The sequence below is a fragment of the Eucalyptus grandis genome, chromosome 9, assembly GCF_016545825.1.
Source record: "Eucalyptus grandis isolate ANBG69807.140 chromosome 9, ASM1654582v1, whole genome shotgun sequence".
Taxonomy (NCBI): domain Eukaryota; kingdom Viridiplantae; phylum Streptophyta; class Magnoliopsida; order Myrtales; family Myrtaceae; genus Eucalyptus; species Eucalyptus grandis.
This window is the reverse complement of record NC_052620.1, coordinates 27,163,328-27,181,308: the sequence shown is the minus strand read 5'-3', so window position 1 is coordinate 27,181,308 and position 17,981 is coordinate 27,163,328. Positions and strand designations below refer to the sequence as shown.

The following is a 17,981-nucleotide window of genomic DNA, read 5'->3' as shown; positions in this document are numbered from 1 at the left end:
ATTCGGGCCACCTTTTAACGATCTAAATGAATCGGGCTTGATTATATATATGGGCCGAGCGAAACTAATACTACTGGGCCGGCAAAAGTCCTTAGGATGCTTGACATGCGATCAAACCAGCTTCAAATTGATCTTTTCCTGTAAGAAGATCAGTTTTTTTTTAACGTATGTTAAATTAAAAACATTAAAATGCCAATATCAACACCACTAGTTAGTAGTTATACCTAAAGTGAAACCGAATATATTTTGGCCCATTTACCATTTGAATGTAGCGAGCAATGTTTTAGATATTTGATGCGGGTGAAGATCCTCTACCCTACACGATACTTCTACCGTTGACTTGATCGGTTGTCTATCATTGACGCATGTAAAAAGGTGTTTCCACCGACGATCGCCATACGTTTAAGACAGGCCATGAGAGCATGATACCTGGGCTGGTAGAGGACCCATGTCCATTCGAAATGCTCGCGTATTTTTTACTTCGGCGGCATCTGCTGGGTGAATACATAGTATAATTGACTTAAAATTGGTAGGGAACAATGGGCAAAAGAAAGACGAAAAGAAATGTCAAAATCAAAACCCATAAATAGTCGTACGATGCATATATAGCTTATTTCTTAAACAAAAAGGAGTAGTTACTTCCTTCGACAATCTTGAATCTTGTAATTCGCATGAAATCATGAAAGTAAGCAAACTCTCGTAGGGTTACGTGACTGGACTGGTTATACTCGAGAATCAAATCAGATTATCCTGAAAATTGGTTCGATTCCTAATTCTGAGTGAAGGACCACCCAAGAAAGGACCGACCAGACCCAATTTGGAATCGATTTCATAAAGCCTACAAACCCTTTTTTTTAGCATCTTTTTTTTCTATTTCTCTTTTTCTTTGTTCTCTAACCTCATTTAGATGCTTCACGACTCTCTCTCTCTCTCTCTCGCATGCGCGCGTGCACAAGCGATTCACCCACCCTCACTCATTCCTAACTTGCATTTGCTCGCTTGCACTCGTTTATCTTTTAATTTGAACCGTTTTGTTAAGCATATTATTTTGCTATATAAAATGATAAAAAAAAAAAGAGGACAAAAAAATAAGTTCTAGGATAGACCCTAGAATCGAATCGGAAAAGTAAGGTAATTTCCATAGTCAGTTCCTAGTAAATAGACTAGATTTTAGATTTCAAAAATTAGAAACTGATTCTGAAACTCACATACTTTGGAATCGACTACTCCTAAAGTCTTGTACTTAGTCTTTTAACAAAGCACCGAGTCGCTGGCGTTGCACCAAGATGACCACGAAGGTTGGTGATCGCATAACTCAGGTCAAGTTCATGTCAAGATTCGTTTGTCCTTCATCAGGATCGGGATCTGATGTGGGGCATGCTGAAGCAGAACGTTGCTTCATGATCAGCATTAAACTAAGCCCAGTGACATCCATATCTCCAGCTAAAAATCTTAGTTCAGGGATCACTTTCAGTTTATCTTCGCTTGCCCTTTACGTAAGTACTGTACGCCCGACTGCTACCCTCTCGATCCATCTTTCCAGCCAATGTCCGAACAACTAAAATTCAATGTGTTGCCGGTGATGGATCCCGCCATCTTTGATTTTTGTGCCGATTTTCAGAGTTCTAGTTGTTACCTCGACCCCCCTTGTATTCATCACTTTTCTTTGATTATGGAGCTCTGAATCCTCTGGTGATCAAGTACATGCTTTCATCAACGTATGGATTATGAGCAACGGGTCTTGACCATTTGATCGAGAGATAATCTAATTAATCTCTTCAAATTGAAAAATAGTGATGGATGCTGGATACATTAAAACCGATTTATAAAAGTTCGAATGCTAAAATGGTAAATTTTCGGTCGTCTTTGAATATGACCCATTTATTTTTGCGCATACTTTTAGTTGGACACATCATGTTACATGTGACTTTCATGAACTTATTGCATTGTTGGACGTAGGGTTAAAATGCCGTTTCTAGGACAAAGACCAGCACATGCGTAGTTGTTCATTTGTAACAAAACAAACTATAAAATTACGTATGAGCAGTTCCAAAAAAACGCAAAAGATAAATAAAGAGGAACTTTATCGGGATCGATTTTGATTTCAATAATGCAAACTGACGTGAAACATGTGGTTTCCTAGCAAAAAAAAAACGTGAAACATGCGGAACACACGGAATAGGCTATACTAGATTATAGAAAATCTAGTCGGGTCGATTTTGATTCCAATAATGCAATGGAACGCATAAAATAAGGTAATTTATATTATAAAAAATCAAATTCCCAGTGAGGGAAAGAAGATACGGGGACGGTGACGACTGAGCTTGAGGGGGAAAAGAATCAGTGACACCTATAATGATCCGATGTATTCAAAGATGAGCAGAGAAGAGAACCGTGGGACGATCCTCTTCATGCAAAAAATCAGACGTATTTTTCCTTTTCTTTTCCCAAGAAGAGTCGTGCACGCATCGATAAAAAAAAAGGGAAAAGTGTCAAAATGGTCATAAATCCACAATTTAATTCTAAACGTTTTAATCTAGTGCCAACATAGCACTACACATTTCAACTTAGTACCAATTCAATCCCTTTAGCTAATTTTGGCAGGATATTACTGACGTGAATGTTGATCGGCTTACGTGACATTCTTTGGTGTTAACCTGGACAATTTTTAGTAATAAATTTAATAATTTTTCAATTTTTTAATAATTCTTTATTTTTTTCTTTATTTTTTTTCTCTCCTTTCTTTCTTCCTTTTCCCAGCAACAAAGAAAAAATAATAAAAAATCGAGAAAAATGTTATTAAAAATTATTCATATCGATACCACGCGCCGCCATGTAAATCAGCCAACGTCTATGTCAACAATATTTTGTCAAAATTAGCTAGAACGGTTGCTTGCATTGACATAAAATCAAAAAGCTTAAAACTAAATTGGCAACATTAAAAAATTTATGACAAAACTAGAATGATAAGTTTATGAATATTCTGACAATTTTCTCAAGAAGGAAGCTTCGGAGTGGTGTGTCGAAGTCGATATTGATTTGACAGTTAAAAGTGAATAACTGCCCCGATCATGTTTCTCGGTCGTTCATCTATCCTTCCGCTGAAAAATCAAAACCTTATTTTCCCTAACGCAAGAATGTACGTCCTCATCGGGTTATGTCTCTCTTGACTTGTTAAACATCTTGAGATGGCCCGAAAAATTGAAAGAGAAGAACGTCGACCGCTGTTAATACGACTCGTTTATCTGGTTGCAAAAGAGATCAAAGAGGGGGTGCGGCTATAAACCTTAAAACAAGCACGGGGAAGGGAACCCTAGCTAGAAATTTTTTTCAAGGCGCTCTTGACATAGAGTTTGATCTCGGACACGGTTTCGTCTCGTATCAGATATATATATAGACACACACATATATGTTCTTTTCTTTTCTTTTTTCAGTCGAACTCGTATCAGATAGTTCTCCAACGGTTTTTGGTGGCTTGACATTTGCATTCGTCGCGAAGCGAGCAATTTTCAGCCATTGTTCAAAAGTCAATCCCGATCGGCGAAATTCCGCAAATCCGAAGTAGCCGGTTGAAAGGTCTCCGTTGTCCGTTTTATATCATGACACTTTAAGATATTGTGTTGCGCTGGGAAAAGTCTTCTCATATAAAATATATAAAAAATAAGAAATGGACCACTTGGCCTTGCCGCGAACTCAAGATGCATGCCGGTATTCTCCGACAGTCGAAGCCCTTCCCCCACCTAACTTTCCAAACTGCCAGTTAAAAAGAAGACGTGGGGGAGGGCCAGCAGTTGCATCTAACGGATTCCCCACGTCATTGTGATAAAGGTTCTTATTAGCTCAAACCCAAAAGTGACATGCAACATTGACTTGTCCTAGGCCTAAGGTTATATATGTACTTGCATCGAAACGAAAAAGGTTATAGCACAAACGACTTTCGGGATAATTATTCAAAAAGTTCTAAATCAATTGCATAGCGATCAATTCAATCTTAAAGCACTCAATTATACTGATTTTAATTCCAAATATTTTGATGGTTTATCGATTCGTTCATAAATTAAATTTATGCCAATTTAATGCCTATGTGGATAGAGGCAATAAACCGATGCCTATCTTATAAAATAATATTTTATTTATCTACCAACTAACTATTCGGATGATGCAAACCATATATTAAGTTTAAGTCAATGAGTTATAAACTTCACACGAGACTTCCTTAAAATTACTCAACACAATACACACATGTATCTCAACAATTTCTCCGTCACATATGATCTCCCCTTACTTGAGAAGATAAAGCCCCCGAATTCGAACCTATCAACATATTAAGTTAGACCCAACTTTACTCAAAAGCTTAAACTAATAACTGTGAGATAATTGAAATATATTAACTATTTTACATCATATTAATTTTTCAACTCGGGATTTCTTAAACATGACTCATACGTATATCTTGACACCAAAGAACTCAGGTACTGTATCCCTCTCAAAACGGAGACATGACATAAAAAATGGAGCCTCTTTGTCAGTTGCTGGCTTGCCGTGCGATTGAAGTAACGCCGACCTCCCTCGGGGTCGTGGGATTTTATTCTATTTTATTCTCTTGATCTCAGCTTCTACTATTTATTACTTATTAACTTGTTTTGTGTTTGTCTTTGGGTACCCCAGCCCTTTTTTTTTTTTTTTTTTTTGGTCGAAAAGTACCCCAGCCCTTTATCAGCTGCACAATCACTTTTCCATCGGCGCTGACCTAATAAAAAGGTGTAAAATCACGAGAGATGTGCTTATCGAATTCAGAAGCTCAACTCTCTTTTCCAACTTTGATAATTCTCTAAATCTATGACATGTAAAAAAAATAAAGAAACGTACTTTTCCTGTATCGGTCGTCTGCTAACGTGGTATCGACCATTAAAAAAATCATGCGTTGTTGATTGTTTATCGGATGAAGAAAAGCACGTCCATCAAGAAATTATCACAACACTTAATTAGCACAAGATTTATTTTTATTTTTTTCCCAAATAATGATGTTAGTTCAGCATATTACGGAATATACACATTACAATGTATACGTATACTCCTCAGAACGTGCTGACACACCAAAATGATTTTCTCTATAAAAACCCTCCAATTCTTTAAAGCCTCTATCTCTCTCTCTCTCTCTCAAAGTGTTGGCTTCGTCCCCCTTCCGAGCGCCCCATGGTGTTCCAGCAGCACTCCAGGTCGAACGCCGCGAAATGGCTGGGCCTGGTCACGGCGGTGTGGGTGCAGGCCATCTCCGGCAACAACTACACCTTCTCCAACTACTCCGACGCCCTCAAGTCCATCATGAACCTCACGCAGCTCGAGCTCAACAACCTCTCCGTTGCCAAGGACGTTGGGAAGGCCTTCGGCCTCCTCGCCGGCCTCGCCTCGGACCGGTTGCCTCCGTGGGTCATCCTGCTCATCGGCTCCGTTGAAGGGCTCGTGGGCTACGGTGCTCAGTGGCTCGTGGTCAGCGAGAGAGCCACGCTCTCATATTGGCAGGTATACATAAATTAATAACGATAAAATATGCGTAGCAAGTAGGATTTAGTTTTCTAGGGTAAAACGCATTGCCTTTTGGGATTACTTTGCGCTACTTTTCGCGTTGATTTTTTTGGGTCTTACTCGTTTATGAATTTAGTGCGACGCAGCTCTTTGCGGAAAATTCTTGCACGAACCACTTCAAAAACATCATGATAGACCACTCAAGTCAAATGTCTATATGGCTTTGGGTGTGTATGCATTCGATCCACACAAGAATGACTCTTTCTTTGGGGTCGTCTTGGTCTCGAATTAATATTGTCTTCAAGCCGCAAAAATTCTAAATTTTTGTCTTGCTTCCCAACATCTTTTTTGCGGGGACCTTTTTTTTTTCCTTACTATGATGTTATTTCTCCATCTTTGCTCTGAGTTCTTAGTAACCCAAATGAGTCCCAAAACGGGAAGAATGAACAGATTCTTTCTCCAACCTTCCAGAAGAAAGAAAGTATGAGAGAAACAATGCACTTCCGTCCCTGTTATTGTCATATGATGAAAAATAGAAAACGTCTCAACTCAGCCATATCTTCATATAAATCACATTTTTATGCCATGTAATTGATTGATGTGTTTCGACCAAAAAAATAAAATAAAATCCATTGATGTTAACAAATGCATATGTAGAAAATTGTGTTAGTTGAGAAGAAAAAGGGTACTTAGACATATTAATTCCTCCCAAGTACAGATTAAGACCGACGGAATTTAATCCTATTTAATGTTGTTCATTTGTATTGTCCGAAGAATATCCAGTGTTTCAATTTTCATGCACGCAGATGTGCATATTCCTGTGCATGGGGGGCAACAGCACGACGTGGATGAACACGGCAATCCTGGTCACCTGCATCCGGAACTTCCGGAAGAACCGGGGCCCTGTCTCCGGCATCCTCAAGGGCTACGTCGGCCTGAGCACTGCAATCTTCACCGACATCTGCACCGCCCTCTTCTCCGACAGCTCTGCCTCCTTCCTACTCATGCTGGCTGTCGTCCCCATCGGCGTCTGCCTCACTGCCATGCTCTTCCTCCGTGAGGTCCCACCGTCTGCCGCCGAGGAAGGAGGCAATCAGGACGAGTCCCGGTACTTCACCATCCTCAATGGCGTCGCCGTGGTCGTCGCGTTCTATCTCTTGGCCTACGACTTCATCGGGTCGTCCCATGGACAAGTCTTCAACGTCGTGTTCGTGGGCATATTGCTGGTCCTACTGGCCTCCCCATTGCTGATACCTTTGTATGACTTGTTGAAGAGCTTCAAGAAGAGCGGCTCACCGGACGTCGAGAGCACCGAGGCCATCGACGCGCCGCTGCTCGCGAGTCAAGAAACAGCGGAGGTGGCCGAGGTGCAGCGCCAGCCGGCGACGGAGGAGCCGGAGGCAGCGGCCGCCGATGGGGCGGGGGAGGTGAAGGGGAAGCCGGCGATCGGTGAGGATCACACGATATTTGAGGCGATGAGGACGTACGACTTCTGGATACTGTTCGTGTCGTTCCTTTGCGGAGTGGGAACGGGTCTGGCGGTGCAGAACAACATGGGCCAGATCGGGTCGTCGCTCGGGTACGACGACGTGTCCGTCTTCGTTTCGCTGATCAGCATCTGGGGGTTCTTCGGGCGTATCATCTCGGGCACGGGCTCCGAGTACCTCATCAAGTAAGTTCCTTCCTTTCTCTGCACACACGGCAGTACCCCGAGGTTCCGTTTGACCCTAAGCTACGTTACATCTTAAACAAACTAAAAAAGATCTACAGACAGTAGAGACTCCCGACAACTTCGCTGTCTCACTTCACACTTCACCGTCGGCTTGTTGGCCCTAACCGAAAAATCCCGTATCCTGAGCTTGTACTTTTCTGCTCGACGGGGGTTTTGGTCTTCTTCTTGATTTTGAGGAGATAAGAGAGGAATTTTCTCTGCCAGAAACAGAGTGGGGGGCTCACATGATCTTGTCACATTGATGAATGATGGGGCCCCATTAGCTTGACCCCGACTAGTAACTACCAATCTCCCTCCTCCCAACTAATAGTCCGCCCGCGGTAGGAATTCTTGCTCCACTCTTTTCGATCATCGGTTGCAGAAACCCTATCAAAGTATGCATGAGCGAAATACGATGTTAAGATTTTTGCTCGGCTCAGTAGGCCGCGCGAGAGCTTCAAGAACTTGCACATCATGTAGCATGTTTCCCCCACAAATTTCGTGAAGTGTTAGATTAAATGACTTCCATTGAAGACAAATTTCGTTTCTTGGTGCAAAATGCTTTTTGGGTTTTCCTGCTGTCGACTAGCAATCTCTCTCCCCCTAGCGCGCAGCGATACTTATTGCGTTTGGCGGTCCAACAAGCCATTAATTGCATTGAGATCTCGCTGTTTCCATTTTGTCCCTTCTCAACTTATCATGACTCGCTGGCCTTGTTCTCTTATGTGAACCCACTGAGGATAGATCACACGGTCAAGAAAAAAAAAACTCTTCCGTCCTCTAAGCTCATCTGGAATGTTGATTACGTGGGCCCGTGGTGAAACTCACGAGATCAGCGGTTCATATTGTTGTCGGTCCACATCTCTATAGTCTATGCCATACCAGCTCAAAAGACTCATAACTGGTCCATACATAGTATTGAAACTTACCTTATTTTTTCTCATTTAGGAAAAATGGATCGCCAAGACCTTGGTGGAATGCGGGCTCTCAAATAGTGATGGCCATAGGGTTCGTCGTCATGGCCTGGGCATTCCCGGGATCCCTATATGTCGGCTCCATTGTCGTCGGCCTATGTTATGGCGTTCGTCTGGCCATCACGGTCCCCACAGCCTCTGAGCTCTTCGGCCTCAAGTACTATGGACTCATCTACAACGTCCTCATACTCAACCTCCCGCTCGGCTCCTTCCTCTTCTCCGGCCTCCTTGCTGGCCTGATATACGATGCTGAGGCGACATCGACAGCCAGTGGCGGCGACACTTGCAGCGGGGCGCATTGCTATCGGATCGTGTTCATAGTCATGGCCGTTGCGTGCCTGATCGGATGTGCATTGGATGTGCTCTTGGCGATTAAGACCAAGGCACTTTATGCTAAGATTCAAGCGAGCAAGAACTCCAAGAAGAGTTAAAGTTAGAATCGAGGTTGGCGAGAGCACTAATTGGAGCCAAAACCCATCAATAATTTCGCCCAATCAATGGTTTTTGGCAAGGAAGAGGACATTATTTTTTTTCGATTGAGATATGATTAACTTGCTTGAATTTGATGTACTATCGATTCTTTCCGGTGATATATCATAAAGTTTGAAGCTTTGGACGAAGAGAATGACTTCGGAGCATAATCCATTCACTCAACCAGTAAGCTATTGCTGCTCAGCATGCTCAGTGCTCTCGACATTTCAGTGCGCTTGGAAAATTGAAGAGACGTGTTTTCTAAGAAGATTTAGCTAACAAGTAACTAATTAATTTTTTTTTCACGGCTTTCAATACATTATTTTATTTTTTACATTACGATGGCATATCCTTAAAATGTTCCATATGAACTTTGAGACTTAAAATATGGGGGTATTCCTTCCTTGGTGAGGAAGAAAAATATATGTCTAGGAATAGGGGGGCCTCCGAGGGGAAGGTAGACTTCCCGTCTTTTATTCGAAAAAGGTCACTGCCGAATAGATAAGTATAGTATGAGATTTGACATAGTACTCATTCTTAGATTTAAGCCAAATACCAGAAAATATTATTATTTTCCTGGAAAATATTATTATTTTCCTGAAAAATAGTTTTTTGGAAAATATTTTTAGAAACGTAATTTTCGTGAAACGAAAGAAGCCTAATTAAGAAAATTTTATAGCTTTCAATTCGTTATTTTATCTCGTTACATATAATTACTACTTTCAAAAACGAATCATTTCTCTTTTAAGTATATTTGACATGAGCCCAAGGGCACTCATATATATTTTTTCTTTAATAGAGAAATTTTATGTATAAGAAATTTCACAGAAATTTGAATGCTAATAGATAGGAAGTTTTTAAGAAAATTATTATTTTTACATTGCCTAAATTACTTGTGTACTCTCAAGTTCTCTCATGTGGACCTCCTCGGCTCATGTGAAAACGTTGCAATTTGCTTCTACGTTGCCGACAATGCAAAAGAACTGCTGACGATTCGATCAACTTTAGAAAAGTATTCTAGAATCAATTTATCTTTTGTTCAAGAAAAATGCTCGTTATATCTTAGGATGCTCGATTCTCTTTCAAAGACATGTACGCGTGAAACAAAGATGATCCGCCACCAGGCGCAAAAGGACAATTCAAAAGCTTATTATATGTTCTTCCCGCTAGATATAATTGGAATAAGACTCTTAGATATTTCTGCAGAGCACTTTCGCTACGCGTTCCGATACGTTAATTTAAAGAGCACCACGGCGATCGGACCCAGCATGCGACATCAATACAGTGAATTCAGGGGTCTTCGTCAAGAGTGGGACCTCTAGGGTTTTGTCCATTAATCTGCCGAAAGTAAAAAGAAAAAAAAAAGGTACGGCCAATGACAACAGGTTGGAAAATCATGGCGGATAAGAAGCTGACAGATCCCCTTCGGCCAATGAAACCCGTTGCTCGTGCGTGTCCCTGTGGAAAAGTTACGTTGCAGCTGAATAGACTATATACGCCGCATCATTCACAGAATCAGTCAATATAATATTCCTTCATTATCGCCTTTTTTTATAGCAACTTGCATATAGTCGTCCAACACGGACCAATCGACAAAAATGAAATTATTACTCGTGTGACATAAATGAACCGATCGAATCATACGAGTTTTGATTAGGTAACGATCGAGATCAACTCGTCTAACGCTGGCTTGATCTCAAGTCTGAGTTTACTTGTTGACCTTGGGCTTGCTCATAATCAAATCGATAGGCTCGCCAGTTTTATTGGGTACCCGTGATTTGAACTGACCTTTTGACATGAAGCCAAACCCTCGAAATTCTGTGCTGTACGTGAAGCTTGGTGGTTTAGGTACAGTCAATGTTTACCACAGGTACTGAGAAGAAACCAAGTGGAAGAGAGGAGGAACGGACGGAATATCAGTCTAAGATAGCGACGGCGGTAGGCCGTGGGCTGAGCCACCCAAAGGCGACGGCCATTAATCTTGTCTTCGCCTTCGGCCGTCAATGGTGATCAATACAGCTGTCTCACACTTGAACTGATAAGTCGACTGGTGGTCTTATCTGATAAGTTGATGTCTTATGTCAGGCCGGAAGTTGAGGACAGTACGCAGCCTCCATGTGAGATTTGTCAAAAGTATCGTCTTCCTCTCATTTCTTTATCGATCCAGCTCTTCTTAAGTATAATAAGGAAGGCGGATCCTTTTTGATTTGCTGCGATAGACCGCTGATTTCTCCTGAGGTAGGTACAAACCTGTCTGGTTCGATCACGTGTGTGCAAATTGATGAAAAAAATCAGGGACAGGCTGTACGACAGACCGTACCTACCACATGCGTCTTATCAACTAGTGGTGCGTGGTGGGGCGGGTGTGTGTGGTGATCGTTGATAAGCGCAGGTCCCTCTCTGTTTGGCATTTTCTCCACGGCCAAGATGACGAATCTTTCAAATTGAATTCCTACCACCAAAGGATGTAAAAATCAGATAAGTCTTTGCCTTTTGATGATAATCTTTTCTCGTTTTCCTGTTCATTACCGCTACAGTAACTAGGCAATTTATATTACGAAATGTTATCTCGTATATGTATAACGATCTTAATGATTTTCAGAATTTTTTCTTTTTATATTTTGGGGTAAAAAAACAACGTAGAGAAAGGCTATCAATATTGACAATCCTCAATTCTTGATAATTGTCATCATAAGAACTCCACACTTATGATTGAGACATTTGATGTGAATTATAACTATCTTTCAATAATTTCTTATCAATAATTTTTGCTAGTAATAATATCTGACGATAGTCTTTTTTGATCGAGTGTTTATCATACTGTAACAATCAGCATCTTATCAACTAGTCGTGTAGGGTGGGGCGAGCGTGAGTGGTGATAGCTGACAAGCACGGGTCCCTCTCGGTTTGGCATTTTCTCCACGGCCAAGATCACGAATCTTTCAAATTGAATTCCTCCCACCAAAGGATGTAAAAATCAGATGAGTCTTTGCGTTTTGATGATAATCTTTTCTTGTTTTCCTGTTCATTACCGCTAGAGAATTTAGGTGTGGAAAATCACTATCGTGTTGAGGCAATTTATATTAAGAAGTATTATCCATGTTTGATTTACAATCTTGAGTGTCCTTGGATTTTTTTTTCCTTTTTTATTTTGGAGTAAAAAAATAAGATGGAGGAAGACTACTTATATTGACAATCCTCAATTCTCGATGATTGTCATCGCAAGAACTCCACGCTCATGATTTAGACATTCAATTTGAGTCATGACTATTTCTTAATTATCTCTTATCAATAGTTTTTGCTAGTAATAATATCTGACGATAGTGTTTTGATCGCATGTTTAGTGTGGCTCGCCCTTTTTTCTTTTCTTGTAAGGTTTTGAAGTTTGATTTTCTTATTTAATATCGATGGCTTCAATTTTTTAAAATATCGGGTCATCCAAGCAAAAACTTCCATTATTTGTAGTTTACTATACTCGAGTGCTTCTCTTTTTTAAAAGACTTCACAAGCTTTCAAAATAATCATTAATATGACCCTTTTTCGTTTTATTAATATTTTGGAGGAGAATATGCTTCTTCTTTTTCTAAACAAACAAACAAATCTCACGGATCTGTATTATTGGATTCCTCTATATTCAATCATTCTCTAGTTTGTTGTATCTAATTCGAAGGAAATTAGAACCTTTTCTCATTTGTTGTATCTATGAAAATTCATGATAGACCATGCTTAATCTTTGTTGGTATTAATTGGGTCTTGTATGGTTGTTTCACATATTGAAATCACACATTTCTCCGGTAAGTGAGTAACGTTGCTAGAGTGGCAGCATGGGAGCCAAATTTCCGTTCTAGATGTGTGTCACCTAATAATTTATCATGCACTCGGTTTCTTATTCCGGTTGTTCGTGTTAGATATTTCAGTAATTTTGAAATATTTATTAAAAATTATAACCATTATAAAAGTCATCATTTTTTAAACAGTTTTGCAATGGTCGTATAATGGCTTTTTAACGGCCATATAACGGCTTTCCAACGGCCATCCTTTTAATTACCAATTGATTTATGAGGATTTCCTAACGGCTTTCTCTTTCTCTTATTTAAATATAAATTAAACTTCAAACCATAATATTTGAAAATATACTATGTTCTCATTTTTTTTACTGGGTTATACACATAACGTTATTCTATTTCCTTCTATTATTCAGTGTGGAATAAAGAAGAAGATATGTTGTATATTGGGAGGATAGCTGCTAAAGTTTTATGCACCAAGTTTCGTTCTCTAAGGAGCAGAATTATCTTTAAGGATAGTGCTTATATGTCTCAGACAAATTTTTTTTTTTAATTTCTGATCTTTTTCAATGTATTTTTAGTAATTATTACTATTTTAGTGTATTCTAATATTTTTTTCAACAATCCGATTTCTTGAATGTTTCTCGTATTGTTTCAGTCTAATCTACAATTGAGAGAGAGGTACTAAAAGTATCTCGCACCCCTCGGATGCCAAGGTTCGTTTCACAATTGTCTTGCATGCATGCAGTTTCTCTGCAAATTCGTCTGCCCTTCAATAATAGAGCGGGCTTTTGGACGGTCCTCTGTTAGCTTCGGATTCAAACAAAAACTAGGGCATCTCCGGGTCGAATCGCTCGATGATAATGTGGAAGTAGCCAAGATGGTCGGCCATGGCAAGCAAAATTGCCTGTCAGTACAGCACTACAGACAACGAACATAAACGAGGCCAGACAAGGGACCCGCCGTTCATATCAATCACTTTTCCATCAATCCCTATATCTCTTGCTAGATCCGTCGTCCTTTACCACCAACCCAGTGACTGGCTCTAGATCGATAATCTGTGCGCGATCGGTCTTGACTGACATGGACAGAGTTGGATCTCTACTGGTTACTCGCTCCGAGCTAAACTTTATGGCCGGAGTTCTCAGATTAAATCTTCCGTTTGCCATTGTTACTGAAAATCATGTGAAACAATTGTTCGAAATCCTGTTTATTTATCCGAAGCATTTATCTCATTTACGAGTGGGAAAACTCGATGATAAAGGAATACAAAAAGAAGAATTTAATATGGAGTTAACGTGTATGGTTTGTCTACTTCTCTTATGTCTGATCAGATCCGTGCACGCATCAAAGCATATGCTGGATTCGCTATCTTATATCACCGAAATGACTTATCACCCATGTGAAGAGCATCTTTCCTAGCATTATGTCATAGTCCCCTCTTTTTTTTTTTGGCTCACCAGGAGGATTCCTGTGGATTATTTTTTTATATTGAATATTGAATAGCTTTTGCCTCTGCTTTTTCCCAATTCGATCTAGCTGGAAGGTACATCCCGGACACTTCATTCGACAAAGATTTATTTATCTATTCACAACTTGGGGAGTGAATGGATCTTAGTAGAGAGGAAAGTCTCAACCGAAAGGACTTTAATTAGTTACCGACCTCCACCGTGTATTTGAGAGGCTAATTTTTGGTATTAGTGGGATCAATCGTAATTACACCACTAAGGTAAACTAAAAGCAGTTTCGTCTCTTTCGTATTATCTATCCAAGTGGTATTTGAACATTGTACTTAAGATATTTTCATTTTCGGATGATAAAAAGTCTCGATTGAATTGATAATGATCCTCAAGATAATGAATGTATACCAATCAAATGTCGAATCAAAAGGTATCGTATCACATTGATATGACATTTCACATCCAAACTAGTCCCCATCTAAATTATGGATGTGCCAACATGACATCTCGTGTGAACCATGTGCTTGTTTATCTTCCTCAAAGCTCGTCTTGCGCTGCCAATCTTGTCCTCAAGGTACAGATTCTATTTCTTGCTCTCCATCTAGGGTTTTATCTCTCTTGAAGGCACCTGTGTTTTCTCTATCCTTTCTCGCTTTAGCTGAACCGAGCTTCGTTTCGAATCCAAAATGCCCGGAAGGGTTTTCGCCTCGTGCGTGCTCAAGAAAGCCATTTCGCTTCTGTCCCTTTATTGCCTAAATCATCGGGTCACAAGTAGCACTGACCAAAACTCGCAAGGAAGAAACAATGACACACGACCAACATGTCCAAAACAAAGCTCGATTGTCTTGTCTTGAGGACACTTACGAATCATTTCTCTGTCATGCCTTATGTGGTGTTGTAGTCGTCCTCAAGAAACAAAGAACCGATGGCGGATTCGACTTTGATACCGAATCTAGCAATTTAGCCTGCCGAAATTGCTTCCCGAAACCAACCGAGTGACATCACCTGGTAATTGGTTAACTTTTGCAATTGGACGAGCGCATAGGTCACAGATATTAGAACCTTTCTCATTTGCGAACGTGTATCGAAGAATATGCTGAGATGTTCCAATTTCAGTTGTTTGTGTTATGGCTAGATCTATCACCTAGAGAATGGTGAATAGGTGATTGTGTGAAAGTGAAAGAATTTAAACAAATATTGCAAGGAGACAACTTCATCAGAAGTTGTCAAATCTTACCGGTATACAATTCTATCGCAATAAATAAAAAAGGAGTAAATGATAGAAAATTGTATACAAAAGGTTATAGTGATTTGGCTTTTGCAAGCCTATGTTTACTCTCTCATATTATAACCTATTGGTTGGAATCCACTGATAAGAACCAATCAGAGGTTACAAGATTTGAGCTTTTGAACACTCAAGCTCGTGTGTATAACTCCTCACACATTCTCAACCTCTAAATTGTTACACAATGATGCTCACAGAGACAAAAGTATAAGATCACAAATACTCTTCAGACTTTTGAATTAAAAGCTTAAACTCTCATGAATGCAAATTTTTTTCTTCAGCTTCGAAACCTCCTTATATACTCCTCCTAGCCCAAGTCAACCATTGACCATATCTCCAGGAGAACTTAGGGTGCGTTTGATTCAGCATTTTCAAGTGACTTTCAGCCTTGAAAGCCCTTTGAGGAAATGCTGGACCGTTTAGTTCAATTTTTTTGCTGGCTTTCAGCTTTTAACTTGCCTTCAAAATGGGCTTCAGCATTCAGCGGAATGCTAAAATTATTTTTTCTCTTCCAAAACTATCCTCACTAATTTTTCATATTTCCGATTTTGCCCCTGTTTGTTTTTATTTTTTTAATTGAAAAAGGAGGCAGCCCTTCGCCGAACCAGCGAAGGGCTACGACCATCAACGCCAGATCTGGCTCGTCAGTGGTCGTAGCCCTTTGCCGATCCAGTGAAGGGTTTAATTCAATTTTCAAAAAAATATATATATATATATATATATATATATATATATATATACCCATTAAAGCTCATTGCGAAAATTTTCTTTACCAAACGCACATTCAACTCAAAGTCAATTTGCAAAAAAAAATTATCAAACACAATTGCATTTCTCCAAGTAGTTTTGGGCTTTCAGCATTTATATTGGACTTAAAGCCCATTGCAAATGCTGAACCAAATGCAGCCTTAGTCAATTTACCCATTGGCCTGAATCTAGTTGAGAAGATCGGTTGATGCTTCCCATAATATCTGTCACCCATATATAATTTGGGTTTCCATAAGTCGAGTACTTCAAGTTGGAAACTATATTTTGCCTTAAATGGGCTGTTACGGAAAAGTTGAATCACCGATAGATATTAGGAGGACTTTCCTTTTGGAATAAATATGGTATGGAATCCAACTAATCATCACTAGCCGTTACACGAGAATATTATCTCCTTCCTAACCATTTGATAAAACACATAAGGAAGGAAATAATTAAGTGATTCTGATTCCAATTAATAACGTCTTATTACATCCTATCAGATTTTCCATTTGAAAATTACTTATCATCAGAATCAAATTATTTACTCCAGATAAATGTTGTTAATCTTCAAAATCAATTTGGGAAATTTCTTCAATAGTTCGCAACAGCCAACCTAAGCATAGGGAATCTTTTTAAAGGTGTTTATGGGTGATAGAACCAAGACAAGAAGAATGATAATGCCTCGACTTTCATAGGAATTTTCTTTTTCTTTGGGCGTTGATATTTAAGATATATGTTAATATTTAATGTATAATCCATATGGTTGCGGTTGCATAGAGATATGAATGCAAATTCGACTTTAGAAAAATTATCCAAAAAATTCTAAACATATTACATTTTTATCAATTCAGTTATAAACATTTCAAATTAGTCAATTGAGTCATAAACATTTTCATATTTTGTCAATTGAGCATATCCAATCAATTATAATTGAAAATCATTAATGTAGTCGCTAAGCATCTTACATAGCATAATTGATGTAAATGTGAACAATTTTTATAATTTTTTAAGAAACTGATTTTTTTTTCTCCTTCTTTTCCCTTTTTTTCTTCCAAACTCGATGAGGGTCGCCGACCAGCCCTCACCTCCAACCCTCACCATTCACGTCAATGCTGACTATCTTACATGGTACTATTAACATTCACGTTAGCAATTTCTATTCAAAATTAATCGAATAAATTTAATTGACAAAGTGTGAAAATGTTTAGAATTCAGTTAACACAATTGAAATATTTAAGATTGAATTGGTGAAAGTGTAATAGATTTAGGACTTTTTGGACAATTTTCGCTTTTAACTTTATATGCTATAAAACTTTTTAAGTCTCAAATTTGATTCCTCCCATCATTTTCTTCTGGAATTGATGGAATCATGTCTGTTGTCACCGTTCACGTTCCATCTCCTGTTTCGTTCCCCAGATCTGGACACACCTTCATTCTACTTTTGGTTTTCACCACAGCAGATTATCATCTCCTCAAAATTTCCGATCACCCGTATAAACCCTCGCGAACCTCTATTTGCCCAAGCCCCATCCACAGCCTCTGCTGCCGTCGCCGCCGCGTCTTTGGTGATCGCAACCTAGGGCGATGGCAACAAGCATCGCTGATGTCCGTTCCCTCTCTCTAGGAAAACTCTCCAAGACACACGTGACGGGCAGGAAAGAAATGGTAGAGCCGCGGTGGAGACGGCGACGGCAGTGAAACGACGCAAAGTAAATGGACATATGGCGCGACCTATTGAGCAACATGACAAATGGGAGTACTGAACGTGGATGATAGATCCGCATTCACATTTGAGAAATTTCCCTCCTATACATTAGTTATTAAGTTCTCAAACATGTGGCCTTGACTTCTCTAACAGTTTAAACTTTTGGGCAATTGACCGGTGGTGGTGGATCATGGTAATTTGCTGCGGATCGCCATGGTTCCGAGCCATTGGTTCGTGCATGCTATGATTATAAAATTAAATAAGGCCTCGCCCGTGCATGCTATGATTAAAAACATTAAATAAGGCCTCGCCCCACT

The 17,981-nt window shown here is 39.6% G+C and overlaps 1 protein-coding gene across 1 annotated transcript; it reads left to right on the top strand.

The window, feature by feature from the left end:
• The first annotated feature begins 5,166 nt into the window (after positions 1-5,166).
• On the top strand, positions 5,167-8,831 carry LOC104418928 (protein NUCLEAR FUSION DEFECTIVE 4). Its single transcript, XM_010030406.3, has 3 exons — positions 5,167-5,523; positions 6,333-7,198; positions 8,186-8,831. Exons 1-3 carry the CDS (start codon positions 5,197-5,199, stop codon positions 8,640-8,642), a joined length of 1,650 nt encoding a protein of 549 aa, XP_010028708.1. The 5' UTR covers positions 5,167-5,196; the 3' UTR covers positions 8,643-8,831.
• The last annotated feature ends 9,150 nt before the right edge of the window (positions 8,832-17,981 follow it).